A 22,735-nucleotide genomic window follows, 5' to 3' on the forward strand; every position below is an offset into this window, starting at 1 on the left:
CATCCGATACACCTAAAAATGTCCCATGTCGCAACCATCGCCATGAACTGGGCGTCGTCCATTGTTACCATGAAACGCTCCTTTGAGCTTAGTCAGAAATACGTGAATATCTTAATTACTATTGAAGTAAATATTTTTTGTTTCTCTAGAAGCGATCGAGATTGTTTGATTTTCAATTTCTCTATCGGCGTCGGTGCTTTTCTCTTTGGAAAACGATGATTGCTATGCAACGACTGACCAGGCCCGGGTATAGAATATGTGTCAAAATTTGTCCTGCGAAATTTACATACACGTTTTTCCTGAAGCCTTTACTGTCCTAAAGTCTTGCGACATTAATGTCGCTATTGCTATTGAACTAATTAAAAACAAAAAAAAAGGAGATGATGGGAAAGGACAGGTGGAGAGTTCGAAACTCCCCTCCTCTAGAGAGGCGAGTTTTTGGGTTTATAGGGTTTGCCCAGGTGGGCTCACTAGAAGCCCGCTTGAGAAAGTTTCAAAATCCGGGAATACACGAAGATGACCAAAAAAGAAAAGCAAATAGGGCTACTATTTCTCTCCAAGCAGATAAACCTGGACGCCATTCAAAATCCTATTACCCTCGTGAATTATGTGAGGTTCGGAATCGAAGATGGGGTTGAATGTCGGAACATCAGTACCTGGCGACGTGGGGAAACTGAACACATGTCACATGCCCCGGTCGATACACACAAATCCGTATCTGTTCCTTAATCGGTTGGACCGGTTCCAAGTCCACTACTATTTCTTCGTCACTGATCAGTCAATGCTAGTTCAGGTCAGTCGACCATGAAAAGGCAAACTGATAAGCACACACGCGCAAAAGGCAAATTTCGAGTCAACCCAAGAAATCATAAGTTCCAGAAAAAAACATCGTCACCTCCTTCATCAGCAAAACCACACACTCTTTTGTCTGAGTCAACTCGCTACTAGCTTGTTGCCACCACTGAACAGGTGATTAATTTTTCAAAATCAAAACATTCTCTCTCGCTTGAAAAGAATCTCTCTATCACCTGGATAGCTTTGCCCTAATTCCCAACCTTTATCAACACCCAAGAATTCATTTCCACATCACAGCCATCATTTTCACATTCTCTCTACCTAGACATAATTCCCCAACCCTAAGTTCAGCTCCATATGAAAATTTTGGATGTACACGGCAAAAATCGCTCAGTATGTCAAGGTTCAAAAGCAAAAGAAACGACTTTGAAGAGGAAGGACAAGAGCACAGCCAAATGTCAAAGATCTGAGTCCGGTTGCAGGTTCTGGTAGTTCTCCCCCTCCTCTTGGTGACGCGATATTCCGGGTGTACACAATGATCATATTTTTATGTCAAGGTTCAACGGCAGAAGAAACGACTTTGAAGAAGAAAGCCACGATCACAACCTAATGCCGAAGAGCTGAGTCCAGTTGCAGTTTCTGGTAGGTTTCCCCCTCCTCTTGGTGATGAGATTTGTTGGGTACCTGTGTTAGAAGAAGAGATGTAAGGAAATAGCATGCTAGATACGTTAGGTCGACTTAGTCACAGAAGTTCAGCATTATGGAAGATAATAGAGAACAGGAGCTTAGAATGGCTGCCTTGTGTAAAAGGTTAGGACATCTCTGGACAGGCAGGAACATTGCTGTGTTAGATAATGTAGTGACTGAAGAGAAATTACAAGAGTGTGAACGTATTGTCTTTGGTAAACTTCATGGAAGTCCTTCCGTCAACTTCCAAGCGTTTCAAGCCACAATGAAGAAAGCTTGGAAAACAAATACGTCATCCGCAAGCACCTAGAGCCTGGTCTATTTTCCTTTGAGTTCGAGTCGGTCGAGGAAAGAGACAAAATATTGTATTCTGGACCATGGTCCTTCTCAAGCCATTTGTTGGTGATTAAGCTATAAAAACCAAGTACGCCTCCAGACTGCATCATTTTTTACTCTTGTACATTTTGGGTTCAAATTCATGGCCTACCTATTGAGGGGAGAACTGAAGAAGCGATTCGAGAAATTGCTGAAAATGTAGGTGAAGTTTCAGAAGTGCGCATAGAAACCAAAAAAAATGCATCCATTGTGGTGGGGAGAGCTAGAGTTCTGTTAAAATTGTCTACTCCTCTCGCATTGGGCATGCTTTCCAGCTTTAGAGGTAAGGAGCATTGGCTAGACTTTTGGTATGAAAAACTTCCCCACTTTTGCTACTTGTGTGGGAAAATAGGGCATTATGCAAAGAATTGTGAACTCGTGCCTTATGATGAAGACCTTCTTTCCACAAATGAAAAAGTACTATACGGGTCCTGGCTGAAAGCAGAAGAGAACTCAAATAGCCCCTTTTGGAAGGCCTTTTATGGGGAGAGTTTGGAGGAGGAAGTAGAGTAAGAGATGGTGCCAAAAACCCCAGAAAACTCTAGACAAATTACTTTGGTTCAGAATAACGCTAATAGCACACACACCAGTCTGAACAACATACAAGAGGATAGGGGAAAGAGGAAACTAACTGAAAAGGAGCATATGGCTTTATCGAGTACTCGGGAATTCGTAGATGATGCTGATCCTGATTCAGCCGTTCCGTTGCAGATTCAGCTATCTTCATCACAGATAATGGGTGAAATACTGCAAAGCAAAAACAGAAAATTGAAGGCACGAAACTCCAAGAAGGGCAGAAGGTATGGACCTTATGATCAGAAGAGTTCGAAAGGACAAATGCTAGATGAAACACATCTCTTAGAAACTCCGGTGCACTTTGCAAAAGAACCCAAACAATGGGCTTTGGTGGCTAGCCCTAATAAGCCACCGGGTTACAAATGAGGATTTTGTGTTGGAACTGTCAGGGGTTGGGCACACGTTTGTCTGGTTCAAGCCTTAAGGGCCATTATGGCCCAAGAAAGGCCCGATGTGGTATTTTTAATGGAGACTAAGAATCAAGAAGCTCTAGTGCGTCGAGTAAGCAGAAATTTAGATTTTCAGAACTGTTATGTCGTTAATCCAATAGGGATTGGGGGGGGGGGGGGGGGTGTTTGGCTTTGTGGTGCAAGGTTGGGATTTCCTTGACTGTCAATTTATCCACAAATGAGTTTATCGACATTACTCTTCAAGTTGATGCGATGGGAAAACAATTCAAGGCTACTTTTGTCCATGCTCCAACAATGTTTCAGGAACAAAATGAAATTATGGGAAGAGCTAAAGCTACTGAGAATCCAGAATACCTTGCCTTGGGTATGCATAGGGGACTTCAATGAAACGTTGCATTATTGGGAAAAGGTGGGGAAGCGGCCTCCTGAACTATATAGAATGAACGCATTTAGGCTGCGCATGACAACTTGCCAAACAGTGTTTGATTCTGTTCTTTTGTTCCCAGAATCAGTTTGGGAACAGAAATGCGTTTGTTTAATTTTTTGATTCTGGGCACAATTTTGTCAAAAATTGTTCCCAGAATCAATTTTGTCCAAAATTGTTTGGAGCAGAATCAAGAATAAAAAAAAAGTAGCTTCTTGATTCTGGGAACAATTTTGAGAATCAATTTTTTTTTCTTCTTCTTTTCTTGGTTTTTAATTTAGCTTCTAATATCCGGCCCGAGGATCGCCCTGCCGGATCGACGAGAATAAAATATTTTAATAAAAAATATTATTAATAAAAAATATTTTACCGGCCATGGCGCGACTGGCCATGGCCATAAAAAAGAAAAATATATATTTTTAATAAAAATATTTTAATAAAAAATATTATTAATAAAAAAAATATTTTACCTACCATGGCCGGTGACCAGACCATGGCAAAAAAAGAAAAAAATATATTTTAATGAAAAATATTATTAATAAAAAAAATATTTTACCGGCCATGGCCAGCGACCAGGCCATGGCTAAAAAAAATAAAAATGTATATTTTTAATAAAAAAATTTATTAATAAAAAAAAATATTTTACAGGCCATGGTCGGCGATCAGGCCATGGCAAAAAAAAAAGAAAAATATATATTTTTAATAAAAATATTTTAATAAAAAAAATATTTTACCAGCCATGGCCGGCGACCAGGCCATGGCCAAAAAAAATAAAAATATATATTTTTAATAAAAATATTTTAATATTTTACCGGCCATGGCCGGCGACCAGGCCATGGCCCAAAAAAATAAAAATGTATATTTTTAATAAAAATATTTTAATAAAAAATATTATTAATAAAAAAATATTTTACTGGCCATGGCCAAAAAAAATAAAAATATATATTTTTAATAAAAATATTATTAATAAAAAAATATTTTACCGATCATGGCAGCGACCAGTGCCATGGCAAAAAAAAAGAAAAATGCTTTTAATAAAAATATTATTAATAAAAAAATATTTTACCGGTCATGGCCATGAGAGGCTATGGCCAAGAAGGAGAAAAAGAAAAAAAGAAAAGAAAAAAGAAAGAAATATTAAAATATTTAAAAATATTATTAATAAAAAGAAATTTTGTGGCGTTACCAAACGCATTTCTGTTCTTTTTCTATTCCAGGGATGGAATTTTGGGACGTTAACAAACGCCTTAAAATGCTCATAATCAATTCCGGCACGAGAATAAAAAAAAATCATTTTTGAGCGCAGAATCATTCCCAGCACGTAATCGTTGTCATGCGCGCCTTAGAGATTTCCTTAATGCTTATGGTTTAATGGATTTAAAGAGCAAAGGTTGCGCGTTTGCAATATTGATTGGAGAGTATCATTCCCTCAAGCTGAGGCATTTGTTTTACCAGCCATCGGATCTGATCATAGCCTTATTTTATTGCTCCTATCAGCTGAACCTCTTAGGAGAAACAAAATGTTTAAATTTGAAGCTTTTTGGATACTAAATGAAGACTGTCAGAGGATAATCAAACAAACCTGGAATCATGATAGGCTACAAGAATATGATCTTGTGCAGAAAATACAAGAAGTTTCAATAGAATTGGCAAGATGGAGTAGGCAAAAATTTCAAAACAGCCAGAAGCAAATTAAGTTGTTGAAAGAAGAGCTGCTGGGCATAACTAACAACTAGAACTTGCATGCTGATCAGAATAGAAAGAGGGCCATTACTGAATAGATTGAAACATTGTGGAGATAGGAGGAAATGTATTGGGGACTAAGGTCTCGAATCAATTGGTTGAAATGGGGAGATAAGAACACAAAATATTTCCATGCCACAACGATTCAAAGAAGACAGAGAAACAGAATGTCTATGCTTAAAAATGCTGAAAATATATGGATTCGAGATCCGGACAGGTTAAAAGAAATGGCAGTGGGCTTTTTTCAAGAGCTTTATACATCAGAAGGCCCCCGAGACTTTGAACTTGTATTGCAACAATGCCCTGCTCTTGTCACGGCTGAGATAAACCAAAATTTGACAGCTTAAGTCACAACGGAGGAGGTTCATACTGCAGCTTTTCAATTGGGCTCACTGAAGGCACCAGGATTTGATGGTTTGAATGGTTAGTTTTATCAAAGCCATTGGGATGATATAAAGAATGGGGTTTTTGATGAAGTGAAGAAATTTTTCTATTCTGGAAGTTTAAATCCAAAACTAAACAGAACTTTTATCACCTTGATCCCGAAAGTTCCTAACCCAGAAGGATTGGATCTGTTTAGACCAATCAACCTATGCAATTTTGCATACAAAAGCATCTCGAAAATCTTGGCAAATAGATTGAAACAGTGGCTCCCGGGTTTAATAGAAGGAGAACAAAGTGCATTTGTGGGTGGTAGACAAATCCAAGACAATATTCTGATTGTTCAAGAAGTCTTTCATCAATTGAGAATCAGAAAAAGGAAGAGGAAATTTCAGGCAGTGCTAAAACTTGATATGAAAAAAGCCTATGATAGAGTAAAGTGGGATTTCCTTGAGGCTTGTATGTTGAAAATGGGGTTCAGTGATTGGTGGGTACAGAGAGTAATGAATTGTGTCACTTCAGCTTCTTTCAGTGTAAAATTCAATGGGGAACCATTGCCCTACTTTCAGCCAACACGAGGGATAAGACAAGGGGACCCTATATCTCCCTATTTGTTCATTATGGTAGCCAACACACTCTCGATATTGATGACAAAAGCAGTCCAGGATGGAACAATCTTCGGCATTAAACTAAATAGGTACTGTCCAATCCTATCTCACCTCCTTTTTGCGGATGATTCCATCTTTTTCTTAGATGGTAAGGTCAATGAATGTCAGAATCTTGCATTAATCCTTACTCAATATTGCTATGCATCTGAGCAAGCAATTAACTTAAACAAATCTGGAATCTACTTTAGCTCGTGCTGTCCACAAAACTTAAGAAACAACATGGTAGCTCAACTCAGAGTCCCAGAAATTCAGAAGACTGAGAAATATTTAGGGATTCCTTCGGATTGGGGTGCATCTAAGAAACAAATCTTTGGCTGGATTTTGGCAAGAGTCAATATGAAATTAGAGGGGTGGAAGGAAAAGTTAATCTCAAAGGCAGGAAAGGAAACTCTGATTAAAACTATTGTTCAAGCTCTCCCTCAATATGCAATGTCTATATTCAAAATACTAGTTTCAATTTGTCAGTCCATAGAGAAAAAGATTGTAGCTTTTTGGTGGAGAAATAGTGAATCGAGGGCTGGCCTACATTGGAAGAGATGGGAAGTTCTCAAAACCAGAAAAGATCATGGGGGAATGGGATTTAGAGACCTCATATCTTTTAATAGAGCTATTCTTGGTAAACAAGCATGGAGACTCTCTCAAAACTAGTCATCATTATGGAGCTAAATTCTAAAAGGAATTTATTTCCCTACAAGATCCTTCTGGCAGGCTGGGAAGGGGTCTCGGCCCTCTTGGGGATGGCAGAGCATTCTGATGGGGAGAGAGAAGATAGCAAATTCAGTCAGATGGTCGATTGGCACAGGGGAGAAAATCAACATTGGGGAAGATAGATGGCTAAAAAGAGGAATAATTGGAGGACCGACAACCGTTGAAGAACCAGCCACAGTTGCAGACCTCATCCAACATGAGGACAAAAGATGGGATGAAGCTATGCTTACAAGGCTATTTGATGAGCAGATAATTAAGGAGGTGTTAGCAATGCCAATATGCAGTCATGCAACACCAGACAAACTAGTGTGGACAGCTACAAAGTCGGGGCTTTTCTCGGTGAAGAGTGCGTATAATCAAATTCGTGAAGAGGAACACCTACAGAATGTAATGCAAGCATCATCATCCTTCCGGCCAACTCGCAAACTGTGGTGCAAAATCTGGAATCTAAAAATCCCCCCCAAGGTAAGAATATTTCTGTGGAGTGTATGCCAAAATGCTCTCCCCACAATAGAAAATCTTTATAGGAGGAAAATCTTACCTTGACCAGCATGCCCTTTCTGTGATCAAGAAGCTGAAACGGTGGAGCATCTCTTCCTCCTTTGTCCTTGGACAAATGCAATTTCGAAAAACCCCTCAATTCAGATCAAAATCGCACCTCAGGACCTAACACGAATTGAGGTATGGATTCAAAACTATCAAGTACAGCCACATAAATTGCTTACTCCAGATGAAATTGCCATCCTCCTGTGGTTTATTTGGAAGGCCATAAATGAATTTATGTTTCGAAGAAAACCCCCAAATCCGAGAACCTTAATCGAGTCGGCAAGGATTATGATTCAAAACTATAGCAAGTGGAATCATCAAAGCTTCAATCTGCATGCGCAGAAGAGCTTCTTACCTCTGAAATGGAACCCGCCGCAGAGTAATTCCTTCAAAATAAACATAGATGGCTCCTTTCTTGAAGGTGAAGCAGAAGGAGCAGTGTCGGGAATCCTCAGAGACGAGCTGGAATCCTGTTGGACAGCTTCGCCATGACAGTTCCAGCGACTTCGCCATTACACACGGAATTGCAAGCTCTGCTACAAGCTCTGGAATTCTTCGTCGACAGGAGAAAGGAAAGAATTGAACTGGAGACGGACAGCCTTCAAATGGTAAAGATGCTACAACAACAAAGTCAAGTCAGCTGGGAAGTGGAAGCATTCGTTCGGGAAGCTCACATTGGGATGGCCCAATTCACTAACCTAACCGTGGTCTGCTGTAACCGATCTGCGAATCAAGTTGATGATTGGGTCGCCAAAACGCAACATAGGAAGTTGTTATGTTTTGATGCCCCTATGTCGGGTTGTGGTTCCAAGAACTCTTAAGTTTCAATCGAAGTGCTCTCTTTCGACCAAAAAAAAAATACTCGCTACTCAAACTCCATCCGAGTCAAAGTTCCTTTTGCCAAACGTCAACATCCAGGCGACGTCATCCGTGATCTCCCTCTATTGTTCGTAATGAATACTCCAAACTTTTGTTATTTGATTTTCTTGAGGGTCCCCATCTTCTGTACCAAATGAACAGCAACATATATGCAAATTTGATGTGCGGATATTATTTTTTAATTTGCCAAATTACTAAGCATGTGAGCATTTCTAATTGACCAGTTTTAAGTTGAGGTCCTATTGGATAATACCAATGTTGTAGTTTTACTAGGTTCAAGTGTGGGAAATAAGCAGGTTGAATGCGCGAATTAAATAGTGCCGCACGCCACGAAAGATCTATAAGTTCAATGCCATTAGTAATGATTACGTTTCGAGTATATGTGAAACCATGTAACATGTGTTTAATCGGCATCTTTCTACATTGTCGATCGTTGAAGACCCTTTTAAATTATGTATACTCAAAACTTAACCGTTACGGTTGCAACCACATAGCATATATTTAATCGGCATCTATCTAAATTGTCGAAAATGGAAAAACCTTTTAGATCACATATACTCGAAACTCGACCATTCCTTTGTGGTGCCCACGGGGCTTCCTAGAAAGGAAAATTAAGGATGATCACCGGGTCATGTTACGTGCCGAAGAAGCAGGCCATGTACCCCTAGGGTCATGATGCACCCTTCACATGCTATAAGAAGGGCACGATCGGCATGTCAGACAGGGTCGGGAGTTGGGTTCGGTTCAGCGTCGACCCCAAGGAGTATGCCTGGGGGGGCTCATGATGAGCTCGCGCCGACGAAGTCTAGAAGCAGGAGGCCGGCCACGTGGACCTCAAGTCGGTCCTCGCCGCGGTCTCCGTTAGGGGATTGGCCATGGGGTGCCTGTTGATGCTGGCCGATAATGTACATTCCTTTTTCTTTGCAGACCTCCAAGTCGGACTAATTAGCGTTACTAAACTTTGTGAAGATGCAGACTACGTGCACCTGGACGTGAACTTCTGCCATGTTTTCTCGTCGTAATACCGTTTGCAGGTTATGAACATGGGCAATAGCGAGTTTGTGTGGATCCGAAAGGGTGAGGGCGTTATCCAGTCGCCGGTCCAAGAATAAGGTTTCAACTGGCCATATTAACTTGTAGAAAGCCGGGGTACAGTACTATTGGGAATGCGTAACAGAAGCCTGATACCTTCACATTGAGAGATCGCTAAAAGGGAACTCAAGTTCGAGCCTGTCAACATATCCAGTTGGACTTACCTTCACTCAAAAGCTTAAGTCAATGAGTTATGGCTCAACTAGGATATATTAACTACTCAACACCACATCAATCATCCAATGTGGGACTTCTCTAACACAACTCACGCGTGTATCTAAACAATCTTTCCTCACGTGTGAGCTCGATGTTAGGTTTGTTCCTCCTTAATTTAGGTATTTTTCTCCATCAGTTTATCTCAATCTCCAAGTCATTGCAATAGATTAGAGGCCCACCAATCAACCATTGGCTCTGATACCTTTTGTTGGGAATGCGCAGCAGAAGCCCGATACCTTCACATGGGAAGATCGCCAAGAGGGAGTTCAAATACGAGCCCGTCAACATATCCAGTTGGATCCACCTTCACTCAAAAGCTTAAGCCAATGAGTTATTGGCCAATTAAGATATATTAACTGCTCAACACCACATCAATTATCCGATGTGGGACTTCTCTAACACAACTAACACGTGTATCTCAACAAGTACTCTGAGCTTAGCATAGGTAAAAGAGCTTGAATTTACAAATTGGAGATTTGCATCAAAAGATTTCACGTACTCTGTTCACTGCATACTGAGACTATCGAGCGGCTTTAACGTTAGACTTGTCGAATAAGGCGATCCGGGTTTCACGTGCGAAGACCGCCGGAAACCGAATAAAGAGACAAAACCCGAATCATAACATGATATAATCTGCAAGAGCCTAATGTTTATCATGAATCTTTATGTGTTTTTATCGACTCGAGATCGGAGTTGGGACATGTCGGGCTCGCCACTAAAATTTTCAGTTTAAAGCGGCCAAAGTATCGGCTTGGGAGGCATTACAATAGTAACTTGTGAGTTATTACGACGTGATGTCGCATGGCTTTGCGGAGTTTCTTTCGATGGAAACAAATAAATAAACTCGACGCGTTTTTTTTTTCCGTAAACAGAACCCTAAGCTTCCACGTGCGCTACGCCTCTCGAGTCTTTCTTTCTTTTTTGACCGAGAACTCCAAATAGTAGGAACATTACTCAAGCCAACTCGAGACAATCTCCCAAAAATTGGCGCGTTTTTGGCAAGGGGATCCTTGACCCAATTCCTGTAAGCTCAATCATATTGCGGCAGTTTCTAATACGTGGGTTCCATGCACAACTTAATGTTTCAATAAATGTGTTTTCTCTTAATATAAGACGAATCCGAAAATTAAAATAAATAATCCTTTTTTTCTTTTTGTTCAGTTCTATATAGTCACTTATATACATTCTCCTAATATACATTCTCCAAAAGTGGAATATCCATAAGGTTCTTTGGGTGATGATGTAGGCAAATTTGGTTCAAGTGTCGAAATAATTGCCAAATGAGGTACCAAATCTCGAAATCTTTATCCTAATCCGAGATTAAGATTAGGATTAGGATTAAGATTAAGATTAGGATTAGGATTAGGATTAGGAGAAGATGGTACGCCAGCTTCAGCTTGGGCTGGACCAGGCAACAAGACATGCCTTTTCTGTGGGATCACCAGTTGTCATCTGATTAGTGAAGTAGCGTGATAAGCAGAAGCCAAAGATGGTAAGCCAGCCATTTTTTAGTCCAACCGAAATATACCAAGGAAGGTCATGAAAACCTGGAATTGCTGGCTTCCTGGAAACAAAGCGAGTGGCAAGTCTTCTTCAAAGGAAAAAAATAAAAATAGCTGCGTCACCATACCAATACTTCAGGCGAGATATGGACGCAAAAACCGACTCGCATTAAGACAGCTAGTACTAAGTACCGGCTTCTTCTGTTAGCATTGTTTACGGTTGTAATACCGGAGTTTATAACCCGGCAAAAGCGGAGAAGTACTTTTATGTTGCCCTTCAAACATATTGCTACATTCGTCATCTCAGCTTCTGTAACCAGATGAAAATGAATGATTTAGTCAAGTAGTTTATAACCCGGCAATCGCATTGAAATGTCATTAACACAACTGAAGCTGGTAAAGGGAAAGTTTTCTTGCTAACGAATTCCTCTAGAGTTTGTTCAAGAGCCACACTTTCTCACAGCAAATTTTGGCAGTTCAGTCGTTCAACGATGTCATGATAGATGAATAACTACTTTCCTTGTAAATGGCGGAGTCTTGGCGCATTGATGTTTCGTCTCTTACTTTAAGGGCGGCTCGGTTCAGATCTCTCATTAATATGCTGCGAGGGATTTGTCGGCAAAACCGTTGTTTTATAAGGTAAGAACAGCTGAAACTGAGCAAAATCAGTATCAGCAGTGGAGCTTTTGTCACTTCAGAATCGTTCCCTGATTTGCATTCAGTTGGAAAGAACTTGTCGGTCCCCTCATGAAGGTTGGATTCAATGGCCAAGACAAGAAGCTGCATAATCCCGTTCTTGTACTAGGAGAATATCAAACTTGGAGGGAGTTCAGGTCTCTGGATCGATGACAATCATGATGTTATAACATACTCATCTTTAGTGCGACGCACCGCAATCACCCCTCTTCTTACCAAAAAAGTCTTAATTCTTGTAGACAAATCATACTTTTGCATGTAAATTACCGGGGAAGACTATCATCAACACATGAGGTTGCTGTCAATTTAAACCTATTTCAAGCCTCCTCCAGGAAAAGACTCGGTGCTGATGGAATTGAGAGCATGGGCAAAGGCGTCGGTCACCGGTTAGAGCATTGAGATCCTTCTGGTTTTCCGTCCTGTCATGCCAAAGCATGCACCAACGTGTGCGATTACCATAGTCAATACACATCTAACAAATGCTTGACAAACTGCGAAAGTCCAATGCGAGGATTGTGGTCATTTTTATTTGCAATACACCTTGTGGTCGGTTCTGTCTATTGTGGTCATATGTTCATGTTTTATTTGTCATGTACTTGCCCCGAGACCATTCATAGGAAATGGTAGAAAAAACACTGATTATGTTTGTGAAATGGCCGGCGGTCCTCTCCGTGTCAAGTTTCAGGTCATTCGCAATAGGAACAGCGAGCACGAATAATTATGTAGTAAACAAATTATAATGTAGTAAGATTCATCATTTATCAACACAAAGCGTTATCAAGATCAACAAGAGTCATGTTGTGTTATATTGGGAGTAACTTTAGCGTGAGCTTTTGAGTTTTGGAATATTTTCTGTTCATCAATCTGCTCGTTTGCCGATGTTAAGCACAAAGTATTTGGGAGACAGTTTCATATGTCAACTGACATTACGATCCTTCATATGAGGCAAATACATTGAGTTGATTCTAGGATGTTGGATCTCATACATCCATTGTTGTTTTAGGGTTGATCTACACAATAATTGCTACAAGCGTTCAACTCGAGGTTTTTTAAATTTCCCAGAGAATAAGATCAACGAGCAAGACGACCGTTTATAGTCGAGCGATTCCTATCGAGCCTGCCTCATGCAAGCCACATACAATTCATTATAGACTATCTCTTACGCTTGGCTCGTAGACTTGCATGTAAATCTCATGATAAAACCAGTCGAAATGAGAAAAGCATGCATACGCGAGTCATGGTCGCCATCCCTTGCGAGTAGCAATCGGCATATCGTGGTTCCCTGCCCAGTCTTGATTAACACATGACTGGACTTTTCTCGTTTGTTGATGATTGTAAGGAGATAGCAAGAAACTTTCCTTGGACAATCCAACTTGCTCGTTACGAGTCTGAATATCACTTTGGATTCGATGTTTATCCGCGTAATTTTGATCTGCTGTCTATTGTTCAAGTGTCAAGATGGTTTACACAGCTGAAATAATTGGAATAACTTCACAGTCCACAGACTTTACCAACAGAATCAATATCAACTTTCCGCATTCAATTGAAATCCGTTGAAGGAATGAACCGAAACAACAAAAGCTACGTCTATTTTACACCCCAAAAGTCAGCTTTTGTAGTCTGTATCATCCTAAAGTGGATGATGACAGTACCAAATCTGGTCCATCCCAAGAACAAAAGGAAAAGAAAAGAAAAGGAAAATCTTATGGCAAAATAAAATAATCCGCTGTCTTCATCTATCGAGGCTTCTTCCTTCGGTCCACTTCAGAAACCCCATAGGAAGAAGAAATCTAGAGCCAAGGACACATCAAGATTCAGATCCATACTCCCCAAGCTTGGGAATTGCATCCCGTTGAAATCGCTGGGACACTCCTCGATGCCCGGGAACGCCTCGAGATCGTGCTCGCCGGAACCCGTCTCCGGACCCACCGAATGATTTGAGAACGATACGTCCAAGTACAGGTCGTTCTCGATCGTCAGGACGCTGCTCGCCTCCGAAACAGACGGCGAAGGCGGCAGGGCCGGCTATGCGGATCCGGACAGCTCGAGCCAGGCCGGCATGGGCCCTGACTCGGCGTACCACACCGCGGCCACCTTGATCTCCGGGGTCGTGAGTGACCCACCGCCGGGGATCTCTGGTGGGCTGTCCGGGAAGTTGAAATTCGCCGTGGGGCCGCGGATGCAGAAGAGCGCAGCGTCGAAGGCGCGGGCAGCCTTCACGGGTGAGTCGTAGGAGCCGAGCCAGAGCCTCTGGGGGCTGTTGGGGAAGCGGATCTCGGAGACCCACTTGCCCCACCTCCTCTGCCTCACCCCCTTGAACTTCGGGTCGCCCCTCGCTCCCGAGCCCCCGCGCACCGCGAGACCCGCCGCCGCCGCGCTGCGCATCACATTTTCTTCTTCCTTCCTTCCTCAAGTCAAGATTCGATCTAGAGGATCTGGGTTGACTTGTTTTTTGGGTGTGTGTGCATATGATTGCTCGTGTCTGGTGTTGAGGCTCAGATGCCTGAGACAAGGAAGCATTTTGCGGCTCTTTATATAGGTCCCCATGCAGACAGACGAGGAAAGAGAGCGAGCTGTGTCCAGTGCAGCGTGTGCGTGGGGGAGGGGCCAAACGTGCTCTGTTCCCCTAGAACTTCAAAGTAGACGAAAAAGGAACACAGTGCCACGTGGGGTGGAGTCGGGACAAGTCTCAAATCCACAAAAATAAAAATAAAATGGTGGACCAGCTGATGTACTAAATTAAACATGTATCAAAAGTTGAGGAACCATATTGAACAAATTAAAAGTTCAGAGACCATATTGAACATTGGGTTAAAGTTCATGGACTACATTGCAAATTAAAAGTTCAAGGATCAAATTGCACATTGAGCCAAAGTTCAGGGACTGTTTGTGTCATTATCCCCCGGTGCTGAGTATAGAATATACGTCAAAACTTGTCCTGCGAATTTTACATCCACGTTTTTCCCGAAGCCTTCGCCGTCCTAAAGCCTTGCGACATTACTGTCGCTATTGCTATTGGACTAATTAACAACAAACAGGGTATGACGGGAATGGGCAGGTAAAAGGAAAGTTTTCTTGCTAACGATTTCCTCTAGAATTTGTTCAAGAGCGACACTTCCTCGCAGCAAATTTTGGCAGTTCAGTCGTCCACCCATTTCATGATAGATGAATAACTACTTCCCTTATAAGTGGCCGAGTCTTGGCGCATCTATGATTTGTCTCCTACTTTGCGGGAGTCTCGGTTCACATCTCTCATTTATATGCTGCGGGGGATTTGTCGGCAAAACCATGGTTTTATAAGGTAAGAACAGATGAAACTGATTAGAATCAGGATCAGCAGTTGAGCTTTGGTCACTTCAGAATTGTTCCCAGACTTGCAATCATTTGTAAAAAACGTCCGCTCATGAAGATTGGATTCAATGGTCAGGACAAGAAGCTGCTTTATTCCGAATCTTGCGTTAGGAGAATATCAAACTCAGAGGGAGTTCTGGTCTCTGGAACGATGGCAATCACGACATTATAACGTTCGTTCATCTTTAGTGCCACACGCACCGCAATTTACCTCATTAAGGCCCATTTCTTCTTACCAAAAATGCCTAATTCTTATATACAAATCATACTTTTGCATGTAAATTACCGGGGAAGACTATCATCGACTCGTGAGGTTGCTGTCAGTTTAAACCATTTCAGGCCTCCTCTAGGAAAAGACTCATGGTTCGTTTTTTGGAAAACTTTAGGGAAATGCAATTGCATTTACAAAGGCCTTTGGCCCAAGATAAGTTTGGAGGTGCTTTGAAAAGTTGCATTCTTGGAATGCAAATAAACTTTTTTTCCTTCCAACTTTGGCATCGCTCAACTTTCATAATTTGGGAAATGTCCTTGAAAATCCTAATTTGCCAAAGAAGGCCTCAGCTACCTGCAAGCATCCAGTGAGCCACTGTAGAGCCACCGCCACTCTTGCCTGACCTTAGGCGAGACTGGCCAGCGGCAAATTTGGCTTGCCTGCAGCTGAATTCCACAGGAAAATAGTTTGAGATTCTTTTTTAAAAAAAATTAGCCAAAGTCCCTTACAAAGTGTAGTTTTTACCAAACAGCATTTATCCTAAATTGCTTCCCAATGTGTTTTAAAATATACTTTACCAAACACTATTTGCATTTCAAAAATTCCTTTTGGCCCAAAAGTCTTTGCATTTCCCCAACATATTTCCTCAAAGCCAAACCAAACGAGGCCTCAGTGCTGGTGGAATTGAGAGCATGGGCAAAGGCGTCGATCACCGGTTAGAGCATTGAGGTCCTTCTAGCCTTCCGTCCTATCATGCCAAAGCACGCACCAGCGTGTGCGTTTACCATGGTCAATACACATCTAACAAATGCTTGACAAACTGCGACAATCCAATGCAAGGATTGTGGTCATTTTTATTTGCAATACACCTTGTGGTCGGTTCTGTCTATTTGGTCATAGCTTGTTCATTTTTTCTTCATCATGTATTTTTCCCAAGATCATCCATAGGAAATGGTAGGAAAAACACTGATTATGTTTGAGAAATGAGCGGCAATCCTCTCCAAGTCAAGTTTCACACTACAAAAAAACTGATTTTTTCCGACGAAATTTCCAACGAAAAGTTTGGAAAAATTCGTTGGAAAACTAATTTCCAACGAAAAAAAATTCGTTGGTAATAGGTCGTCGGAAATTTTTCCAACGAAAAATTTCAATTTTTGTTGGAAATTTGCGATGAATTTTATTTCGTTGGAAAACTCGTGGCTAAATTCGTTGGAAAAATTACAAAATTTTTTTTTTGGTCGAAAAATCGTGGAAATTTTTTTTCCAACGAAAAATTTTTCGTTGGAAAAATTACAATTTTTTTTTGGTCGAAAAATCGTTGAAATTTTTTTTCCAACGAAATTTTTTTTTTTTTTGAAAAATCGCCCTCGCCGCCGGCAAGGCCCAGCCTCGTCGCGGGCTGGCGACGAGGAGGCGGTCGAGAAAAGGAGGGGGAGAGGCGGGCGACGAGGGGCTCGGGGGAGCCGAGGAAGGGGTGGCGGCCGGGGAGGGGGCGGAGGCCGGAGGCGCGGGGGACGGGGGAGTCGGGGGCGAGGAGGAGGCGGTCGAGGTGGACGAAGTGGCCGAGCTGGAGGCGGTTGGAGAGGATGAGGTCGGCGTCGCGGTCGGAGAGGGAGACGTAGGTGGAGTGGAGGGAGTCGGAGAGGTGGAGGAAGAAGCCGTGGTTGGGCCAGAGGTCATCGGGGGTGGCGAGGGCGGGGACGATGCCGACGACCTGGAGGAGGGCGGAGCAGTGGTCGCCGGCGACGCGGGCGTTGGACGAGTTCATGGACTGGAGGAGCTTCAGGAGGATGCCCTGCGTGAGGGTCGCCATCTTCCCCGGTCTGCTCTCTTTGCTCTTCTGCTTCTGCTTCTCTGTCTCTGCGTGTGTACGTGTGTGGTGAAGAAGGTGAGGGACGCGACGATAGAAGAGAGAGGAGAGAGAGAGAGTGACTCTGTCACGAGATTCAAATTCAAAATCCCGCGAATATTACTAATTTTTCAGTGTGTATAATTTTCGTTGGAAAATTCGTTGGACATTTCCAACGAAAAAAATTTCGTTGGAAATTTCCAACGAATTTTCCCACGAAAATAGTACACACTGAAAAAATTCCCCGGAAAATTGAAATTCGTTGGAAATTTCCAACGAATTTTCCAACGAATATAAAAAATGCCGAACAGGACCGATTTTTTTGAATTCGTCGCAAAATTCGTTGGAATTTCCAACGAAAATAGTACACACTGAAAAAATTCCCCGGAAAATTGAAATTCGTCGCAAAATTCGTTGGAAATTCCAACGAAGTTTGCAACGAAAAAATTTTCGTTGGAAAACTCGTGGCTAAATTCGTTGGAAAAATTACAAAATTTTTGAATTGCAAACTTCGTTGGAAAATTACAAACTCGTGGCTAAACTCGTGGCTAAATTTCCAACGAATTTTCCAATGAATATAAAAAATGTAGACTAATACCGGGTTTTTTTGAATTCGTAGCAAAATTCGTTGGAAAATTTGTTGCAAATTTGCGACGAAAATTTTTTCGTCGTAAATTTTCGTGGCAAAAATCCGGTTTTTTTGTAGTGTCAGGCCGTTCACAATGGGAACAGCGAGCACAAATAATTATGTAGTGAACACATTATAATGTATGATTTATCATGCATCTGCACCAAGTGTTATCAAGATCGGCAATAATCATATTGAATTGAATCAAGAGTAACTTCAGCGTGAGCTTTTGAGTTTTGAAATATTTTCTGTTCATCAATCAACAATTCTACCAATGTTAAGTACAGAGTATCTGTGAGACAGTTTCATATGTCAATATGTCAATTGACATTGCGAACCTTGACATGAGGCAAATACTTTGACTTGATTCCAGACTTTTGGATCTCATTCTTCCACTGTTGTTTTAGAGTCGATCTACGCAATAATCACAACAAGCGGACAACTAGGTTTTCATATTTTCGGAAGAAAAAGATCATCGAGCAAGGCGACAGCTTACAGTCAAGCGATTCCTCTCGAGCCTGCATCAGGCTCGTAGATTTGCATGTAAATCTCATGATAAAACCAAGCCAAAATGAGAAAAGTACGCATACGCGATTTGTGGTCGCCATCCCTTGCGAGTAGCAAGCGGCATACCGACGTTCCTTGCCCAGTCTTGATTATCACGCGACTAGACTTTCCTTGGTTGTTCATGACTGAAAGGAGAAGGCGAGAAACTTTCCTCGGATAATCGAACTTGCTCATTACGAATCGAACGTCACTTTCGATTCTATGCTTATCCGCACGGTTTTTGATTTGCTGTTTCAAGCCTCAATATGGTTTACACAGCTGAAATAATTGTAATAACTTCACAGTCCGCACACTTTACCAACAAAATTAATATCATCTTTCCGCTTTCAATTGTAATCCATTGAAGGAATGAGCCGAAACAACAAAAGCTACGTCTATTTACACCCTAAAAGTAAGTTTTCGTTGTCTGTATCATCCTCAAGTGGATGATGACCGTAAAAAATCTGGTCCATCCAAAGAATAAGAGGAAAAGAAAAGGGTAGGAAAATCTTATGGCAAAATAAAATAGTACGCAGTCTTCATCTATCAAGGCTTCTTCCTTCAGTCCACTTCAGAAACCCCATAGGAAGTCATCCGGAGCCAAGAACACATCAAGATTCAGTTCCATACTCCCCACGCTTGGGAATTGCATCCCGTTGAAATCGCTGGGAAACTCCTCGATGCCCGGGAACGCCCCGATATCGGGCTCGCCGGAACCCGGCTCGGGATCCACCAAAAGATCCAAGAACGATACGTCCAAGTACAGGTCGCTCTCGCTCGTCAGGACGCTGCTCGCCTCGGAAACCGACGGCGAAGGCAGCGGGGCCTGCAATTCGGATCCGGACAGCTCGGGCCGGGCCGGCACGGCGCCCGACTCGGCGTACCTCTCCGCGGCCGCCTTGATTTCCGGGGGCGTGAGGGACCGGCCGCCGGGGATCTCCGGGGGGTTGTCGGGGAAGTTGAACTTCGCGGTGGGGCCGCGGAGGCAGAAGAGCGCGGCGTCGAAGGCGCGGGCGGCCTTCACGGGTGAGTCGTAGGAGCCGAGCCAGATCCTCTGGCGGCTGTTGGGGAAGCGGATCTCGGAGACCCACTTGCCCCACTTCTTCTGCCTAACCCCCTTCAACTTCGGGTCGCTCCTCGCCCCAGAGCCCCCGCGCACCGCGGGACCCGCCGCTGCTGCGCTGCGCTTCACCATTTCTTCTTCCTTCCTCGGGTCAAGATTCGATTTTGACGATCTGGGTTGACTTGTTGAGCTTGCGAATCGATTCTGGAGACTGTTTTTTGGGTGTGTGTGCTGATGATTTTCTCGTTGCTGGTTTTGAGGCTCAGATGCTTGAGACACGGAAGCATTTTGCGGCTCTTTATAAATAGGTCTTCCTGCAGACAGACGAGGAAAGAGAGTGAGCCGTGTCCAGTGCAGTGTGCGTGGGGGGGCAGGGTCAAACGTGCGCGTTTTCCTCTGTTCTGCTAGAACTTCAAAGTAGACGAAAAAAGGGTAACAGTGCCACGTGAGGGATGACATCAGCAAAGTATTTCTGGTTTTGTTCAATTTACGCGGTTGATCTTTGCTTGGGGAGTGAGGCTGTGATCGTGACGCGACGATGCGAAAACCCAAGTCTCAAACCCAACAAATTGGGGTTGGGACATGTCGCGCTCGCCACTGAAATATTCGGTTTAAAGCGGCCATATAAAGTATCGGCTTGGGAGGCATTATAGTAGTAATTTGTGAGTTATTGCGATGTAAGAGTCAGGTGGCTTTGCGGAGTTTCTTTTCATGGAAAATAGGTAAATAAACTTGACCCATTTTTTTTTTCCGTAAACAGAGCCCTAAGCTTCCACGTGAGCTATGCGTCTCGAGTCTTTCTTTCTTTTTTGACCGAGAACTCCAAATAGTAGGAACATTACTTGAGCCAACCCGAGACAATCTCCCAAAAATCGTCACGTGTTTGGCAGGGGATACTTGACCCAAATCCTGTAAGCTCGATTGTATCGCGGCGGTTTCTGATACACGGGCTGCAAGCCTAGCTTAACGTACGTATTTCAGGAAAAATATCGGATTTTTCCCTTTTTTTTTTGTTAGATGGTTTTTCCCTATTATAAAGTTTGAATAAATGTTTTAACCAAAAAAAAAAGTTTGAATAAATGTGTTTTCTCTTAATAGAAGACGAAATTGATAGTCTTGACGAATCCGCAAAATTACCATATGTTGACACCTAAATTTTGGTAATCCAGTTAGTCATTTGTTGCATATAAAAATTAGGGATCGACCCTTACTCCTAAACAAAAAATTATAGTAAATTGCATAGCATATAGTATTAGGAGCATTTACAGCTAAGCCCATGTAGTTTGCGTATTAATTGGATCGGCAACAAATAGAAAAGTTGAACTTTTTGAACTTAATAATTGGACTGGTGCAAATGAACTTTTGAGCTCAATTGATTTGTTTGGCCCGTGAAATAGAATTAATTGAATCAAGCCCCTAACCGAAATTGATATGTTTTGCTCATGTGATACTTCAAGAAAACAGAATCGGTCAATGTGGGGCATATATATTTGGAATTACATTCTGACGTCATGGGCACAAGCAAAAAGGAAAGAAGCCAAAGCGTAATATGTTTTAAATATTCTTGGGAGGGTCTCTTCTAAAAAAAAAAAGGCCCAGGCATTCTCACCTACAAAAGGACCTCCTACAACGGTAAAGAAAGAGGGGCTCTTTCTTCCGTCTTTCGTTCAATAGCGTTATTCATATTAATATATAAGTGGAGAGAGAATTAAGAGCACAAGAATGGAGGAAGAAAATACGAAGAGCAATCCACGAGTCCATCTCTCGGTCGTGCCGTTTATCACCAATCACAGAGTTGGCTTTCACGACTACCAAAAATCATCACCGTCTTTCCTCAGAGTCCGGCGACGGGTCAATCTCACTACATCTTCCTCTATGTTCTAACGAAAACTCGGCGTCCATAGGCCTATCTCGGCGTCCTCGAAGTGCATCCTGGGGCTTGTTCCGATCAGTCTAACTTAGCACCAGTCCATGACAAATCCCTGTTTGGCGAAGTTCTCTGTGTTTGCAGGTTAACAGAAGCCTTGAAACTTTGCTCTGTTCCCTGCATTGTGAGCACCACGAAAACTGACGCTGCAGCCCACGTAGCCCTTGCTGCCACCCCCTGCTGCCGTAGCTCACACCGCGTTCTTCCTCGGTTAGATGCTCTCATAGCCTCAAAGCGAAGCCACGACGTTCCCTGCAGCGAGTCCCATGGCCTCGTCGTCATCACATGCAGAAGACGCCACCTTTTGATTTCTTTTGAGATATAGTGGTGGTCAAAGTAGATTGCCTGGTCGAAGTATCAAGTCTTCAGTGGAAGCTCGGACAAATAGACCCACGAAGGGATTTGCAAACCGACTTGGTGGCTCAACCGTGATCCCCAAGCTCAAAAGCCGTCGTCCTAGCTGTCACCGTCCAGTACCTCGAGCCACCATCCGCCGGTCCAAACTTGAAAAGTAAATATTCGAATTAGGTAAAATGCTCATCTAATTTGACTTTCGAGTATATTGCTTCCTTGTTTGAAATATTGCAATCTTATGCGAATCTTTGAGTAATATTATCATATCCAATAAGTTCCTGAATAACCTTTAAATTATGAATTATTCCCTAATTTCATAACGTGCTATAGTCGACAGTTCGATTTCATGCCCGAAATATGGCTCACGATTGCACGGAAAATCGTTAATCCAATCTCCCGCCCGAGATATGATTCGCGATTGTGCGAAAGATTGGCCAATCCAATCCTCATGCCCAAGATATGATTCGTCAATCTATTGTTTCTAAATTTAAAGGGACATGGATAATATTTCTTGTCATTGGATGTCGTATTCATTGCTATTTTTCCGTCTTTTGTTTGAATTGAATTGATTGTCTTTCCATAAAAAAAAAATACAAAAAAGATTAGGTAAAATTTGAGTAGATAATATATTGCACGTTTAGGATGAATTTTAATTATTTTCTTAGAATAAATTAGTTTCTTTTCTTAGATATTATTATTACATGTTCAAATTAGGTTAATTATTTATTCCGAATTTAAACTAAAAAAATATAAAAAATACCACGTGCATGTCATATTAGAGTAGTTGCATATTAATTAATTCTCGTCATTAGAAATCTCATGTCTCAGTTCATTTGCGTGACATATTAGAGATAGTGCATTTAATTGTTGTTAGAATTAGGACATTTAAATAAATCGTATGTCGCATGTCATACTAGACGTAGAATGCATTGCAAAAAGTTTAGTTTTCATTAAATCAAAGAAAATCCTAAAAAAAAGGATTTGAGTGAATTTGTGTGTTAATTAGAAATCATATTAAAGTTGTCAATGTGATTTTCTAACTAATATTGTAGATGCTTTCGTTGCTCTGAGGTAAGTCCCTATTTTGCAATTTATTTATTGCTTTGCA

The 22,735-nt window shown here is 42.0% G+C and overlaps 2 protein-coding genes across 2 annotated transcripts; both read right to left on the reverse strand.

Moving 5' to 3' along the window:
* Positions 1-13,204: 13,204 nt before the first annotated feature.
* Positions 13,205-14,139, reverse strand: LOC130138017 (ethylene-responsive transcription factor ERF017-like). The gene has a single exon (XM_056310885.1). It carries the CDS (start codon positions 14,081-14,083, stop codon positions 13,724-13,726), a length of 360 nt encoding a protein of 119 aa, XP_056166860.1. The 5' UTR covers positions 14,084-14,139; the 3' UTR covers positions 13,205-13,723.
* A 4,458-nt stretch (positions 14,140-18,597) lies between these two features.
* LOC130138016 (ethylene-responsive transcription factor ERF017-like) lies at positions 18,598-19,637 on the reverse strand. The gene has a single exon (XM_056310884.1). It carries the CDS (start codon positions 19,476-19,478, stop codon positions 18,855-18,857), a length of 624 nt encoding a protein of 207 aa, XP_056166859.1. The 5' UTR covers positions 19,479-19,637; the 3' UTR covers positions 18,598-18,854.
* Between the last annotated feature and the right edge of the window lie 3,098 nt (positions 19,638-22,735).

The sequence above is a fragment of the Syzygium oleosum genome, unplaced genomic scaffold (genome assembly GCF_021117445.2).
Source record: "Syzygium oleosum isolate NSW1041296 unplaced genomic scaffold, Sole_v2.1 Sole_v2.04, whole genome shotgun sequence".
In the NCBI taxonomy this organism is placed as follows: Eukaryota; Viridiplantae; Streptophyta; class Magnoliopsida; order Myrtales; family Myrtaceae; genus Syzygium; species Syzygium oleosum.